Genomic DNA, 5,074 nt, shown 5'->3' on the forward strand with positions numbered 1-5,074 from the left:
AATATAATATGTTTGCTTGCCTGCCATGTGACCATTAATCGGCATCGGAAAACTGTGAACATGCAAATGTTGTTAAGCTGTTAAAAATATTAACTTAAATTTTCGTTGGGTACTCCAAGAATATATTTACTTACATTTACGGAAGGAGTTCAGCTGACAAAAAAGCTTAGGAATCCCTTTAAATAAACAACCATACAAAGAAGCTGTGTTTCATTTGAGCGCTTAATTATTTCAATAAAAGACATTTTAATAAGTCTCTCAGCTCTTGAATCCATTATTGTGCGCGGTTTCTCTCAGAATGAGTGTGTGTCTGTTCCAGGTGGCAGCAGTAGATAAATGGTGTGTGTTTCAGTAAAAATATCTTCTTTTCACACGTCTCTACACAGACTGCCTCTGTGAGCTCAAGCGACTCACCTACCCCACCGAGACACTGAATAAACCAGCTCGTATCACACATACTGCTCCATATGGATTCACACAAGCACAGCGGCTCACATGCTCATTCAGATCAGAGTCTGACAATATGCTTCATGAGCCACTTCTGCAGCACTGTTGCCCTAAAAACCTATTGTAACGTCAGTCTCTCTACGCACACCTTGGTAATAGAATCGCCATTGGCTAGTTAATTTTTTACTTTACTCACCAGACTGATATGCTATTTAGGCAAGGCAAGTTTATTTATATAGCACATTTCATACACAATGGTAATTCAAAGTGCTTTACATAAAATGAATTAAAATAATTATAAAAAAATAACTTTTAAAATAAACTAAAATTGATTTAAAATGATTTAAAACAGTTAAGAATAGAAAGAGATTATACATAAAATACAGTGCAATCAGTTCGGACGTAGCACAGTGCTCATTCACTTTCATTGTATGCAGAAAAATACAATGACAATAAAGGCTTTCGGTTCAATTCAATTTAAAAGCAATTGAGTTTTGAGTCTGGATTTAAATGTGGCTAATGTTTTAGCACATCTGATCTCTTCTGGAAGCTGATTCCAACTGCGGACGGCATAATAACTAAAAGCAGATTCCCTTTGTTTTGTGTGAACCCTTGGAATTTCTAACTGACTTGATCCTAATGATCTGAGTGGTCTATGATGTTTATATTCAGTGAGCATATCTGCAATGTATTTAGGTCCTAGGCCATTGAGTGATTTATAAACGAGTAAAAGTACTTTAAAATCAATCCTAAATGTAACTGGAAGCCAGTGTAAAGACCTGAGGACTGGTGTGATATGCTCAGATTTTCTGGTTCTAGTCAGAATTCTGGCAGCAGCGTTCTGGATGAGCTGAAGCTGTCTAATGGTCTTCTTGGGAAGGACGGTGAGGAGACCATTACAATAGTCCACCCTGCTAGTGATAAAGGCATGAACAAGTTTCTCCAAATCTTGTGCTGATTTATTGACATGACTACTGAAAATAAGGTCTGACTCCAGAATCACACCAAGATTCTTGACTTGATTGACTTGATTTTGAACCCTAGAGTCAAGGTATGCATTCACCTTGAGAACTTCATCTTTGTTTCCAAATGCAATGACTTGCATGAATGGCACATCCAACTGTTAATTTCATCAATGCATTGGCAGAGGGAGTCAATGGGGCTGTAGTCATTTGGAGATAAGGCTAGGTAAATCTGGGTATCATCTGCATAGCTGTGATAGGCGATTTGGTTCTTTCTCATTATTTGACTTAGTGGGAGCATATACAGGCTAAACAAGAGCGGTGCAAGAATTGAGCCTTGTGGGACTCCGCATGTCATGGACGTCCACTTAGACTTATGCTCTCCTATACTCACATAATAACCTCTCCCTTCTAAGTATGACCTGAACCATTTGATTGCCATCCCAGAAAGGTATAAACCCATATTAGGTTAATATTAAACATTTCCCCTGACTATTTACAGATATTTTTAAGAAAATATATTTCAAATTGCAGAAAAAAATGATTTTATTATAAGAGGATAATTTATTTTATAATTATTATTGAATTTTTTTTATAATGATGATTTATAATGATTTGTCTTATCTTAACCCATGGTATATAGGTCAACATTGCCAAACTGAAGTTTGGCCATTGCACAAGTTTGCTTAGAGCAGTGGTTCTCAACCCGCGGCCCGTCACGAATTCAAATGTGGCCCACCATGTTGAACACAATTTTAAAAATAACTTTCAGTTTTACAATTCATTTTAGTTTTTACATTAATTTAAAAATTTACTATACAAATATAAGCTATAATGTTTTTGTTATATAAAATAATTTTGTTTTTCATATATTATTTTCAGACATGAGCAGACCTGTAGCAGCACTGAGATCTATTAGTACCAGCACTGGTATTTTGCCAGATTCAGAATTTAAGCGAATATCATTTATTATCTTAATGAGCGCTGTCTCTGTGCTGTGATGCGGTCGGAAACCAGATTGAAAATTGTCCAGGTATCCATTTGAGTTTAAGTATTTGTTCAGCTGATTAAAGACTACCTTTTCAATAATCTTGCCTATAAAAGGAAGATTTGATATTGGTCTATAGTTGCTCAATATGGTGTTATCAAGATTGCTCTTTTTCAGGAGGGGCTTAACAATTGCAGTTTTCAGGGAGTATGGAAAAGTCCCAGAGAGAAGTGAGGCGTTCACCACTTCTAAGAGATCTGCTTCTAAACAGTTTAACACACTTTTAAAATAAGATGTGGGGAGTGTGTCAAGATAGCAGGTTGCTGTACTATTTCTTCCAAAATTTTGCTATCAATTGCTTCAAAAACAGACATAGTAACTGCTTTTTGAAATTGCGGTCGAATCTGTCTGACCTCTGCATAAATAAAGGATGTGCTAATCGCCTTTCTAATATTACTGATTTTCTTTAAGCAAACTCATTGCATTTGCTGCATTTCACTGGCAATCTGACTTGGGGGCTTTGTCAGTCTCTCAAGAGTAGCAAAAAGAGTGCGAGTGTTTTTTAAGTTACTGTTTATAAGGTTTGAGAAGAATGACTGTCTAGCTTTGCCTAGTTCCACATTGAAAGCACGAAGGCTGTCTTTATAGATGTTAAAGTGAATTTCAAGTTTCGTCTTCCGCCACATCTGATTTTATGCATTGTCTTTTCATACTCTGTACTGCTGTTGATTTTCTCCAGGGTGCTTTTTGTCTGCCAGTCTTCTTAATGACTTTTGCAGGAGCAATATCATCAATAACATTCTTAACTTTTGAGTTAAAGGAATCAAGGAGAAGATCAACAGAGCCTACAGAAATGCTTGGTGTTAAAGATATAGCCTTCATAAAAAGCACACTAGTGCTATTCTCGTTAATGCATCTCTTTCTGACAGAGACAGATCTAGATTCAGTGGTAGCAGAGATTAATATATCAAAGAAAATACAGAAGTGATTAGATAGTACAACGTCCTTAATAACAATGGAAGAAATGTTTAGACCCTTACTGATGAGGAAATCTAGGGTGTCCACGATTGTGTGTGGGTCCATGCACATGCTGAATCAGGTCAGAACTGTTTAAAACCATTATAATTTATTTTGTAGCATTGATTACTGCATTATCTATGTGAATATTAAAATCTCATAATCAAATCAAACTCTGAGGAAATCATTGATAACAGTTCTGTAAACTCCTCAATAAAGGCTGGAGAGCATTTTGGAGGCCTGTAAATGATGATAAATAGGATGCGTAGAGCACCTTTCAGCACAATCCCTAGATATTCAAAAGACAAGTACTGATCAAATGACACTTGCTTGCATTGATAGACATCTTTGTATGACCAGTATGTGGCGCTGTAATTCTGACATAAAGATACACTAAAAACGGAGAAGAAGACTTGGAGCATGCGCATAAACCTTGCGCGCTGTATACAAACCCAACACAACAACAAGAAAAGCTAGTAAAGTTAGTAACGCTAATAGGCTTCAGCAGCATGAACACAAGCATGCAGTCCGCCTTTGTTGTTGCTGTTACGTGACGTAGCGATGTCTGACTAGGGTAAAGACATGGGGTGATGACTTCACCGTTTCACAAAATATATGGATTGGCTGTACACACCAAAATGCAAAGGTGTTGTTTTCAGATTTATCCATTCTGGGACTCGGTTTCAAAAAATAGTGGTTTCAGGCTCCCAAAACGTTGGATCCGTCTGGACGAAACGCTGATACAATACAAAATTTTTACGTATACAGCTAAATGCATCTCTGTGTGTACGGGGCCTTACTGTGATTGTTTTTTGTATGTCTGTGTAGAGCAGATGAATGATTGAAACACTTCCCACATGCAGTGCAGTGATACGGTTTCTCTCCAGTGTGAATCCTCTCGTGTGTTTTCAGATTTGATGAATTACTGAATCTCTTGTCACAGTGTGAACACATATAAGGTTTCTCTCCAGTGTGGATTCTCTCATGTCTTTTCAGGTCTCCTGACCTATTAAATCTCTTGTTGCAGTGTGAACACTTATAAGGTTTCTCTCCAGTGTGGATCCTCTCATGTGTTTTCAGGTCTGATGAACTATTGAATATCTTGTCACAGTGTGAACACATATAAGGTTTCTCTCCAGTGTGGATCCTCTCATGTGTTTTCAGGTCTGATGAACTATTGAATATCTTGTCACAGTGTGAACACATATAAGGTTTCTCTCCAGTGTGGATCCTCTCATGTGTTTTCAGGTCTGATGAACTATTGAATATCTTGTCACAGTGTGAACACATATAAGGTTTCTCTCCAGTGTGGATCCTCTCATGTGTTTTCAGGTCTGATGAACTATTGAATATCTTGTCACAGTGTGAACACATATAAGGTTTCTCTCCAGTGTGGATCCTCTCATGTGTTTTCAGGTCTGATGAACTATTGAATATCTTGTCACAGTGTGAACACATATAAGGTTTCTCTCCAGTGTGGATCCTCTCATGTGTTTTCAGGTCTGATGAACTATTGAATATCTTGTCACAGTGTGAACACTTGTAAGGTTTTTCCCCAGTGTGGATCATCTCATGTGTTTTCAGATGTGTTGACCGACTGAATTTCTTTTCACAGTGTGAACACTTATAAGGTTTCTCTCCAGTGTGGATCCTATTGTGT

The 5,074-nt window shown here is 37.3% G+C and overlaps 1 protein-coding gene across 1 annotated transcript in view; it reads right to left on the bottom strand.

Moving 5' to 3' along the window:
* Nucleotides 1–4,254: 4,254 nt before the first annotated feature.
* LOC107742877 (zinc finger protein 271-like) overlaps nt 4,255–5,074 on the bottom strand; it is a gene marked incomplete at its 3' end in the record, with an annotated part of 1,341 nt that continues 521 nt past the window's right edge. Inside the window, exon 2 of the mRNA XM_016555953.1 lies at nt 4,255–5,070. Within this exon, the coding sequence (XP_016411439.1) occupies nt 4,255–5,070 (816 nt within the window). The remainder of the gene's footprint in view (nt 5,071–5,074) is intronic.

Source organism: Sinocyclocheilus rhinocerous, unplaced genomic scaffold, assembly GCF_001515625.1.
Source record: "Sinocyclocheilus rhinocerous isolate Xijiao unplaced genomic scaffold, SAMN03320098_v1.1 scaffold2297, whole genome shotgun sequence".
Taxonomy (NCBI): Eukaryota; Metazoa; Chordata; class Actinopteri; order Cypriniformes; family Cyprinidae; genus Sinocyclocheilus; species Sinocyclocheilus rhinocerous.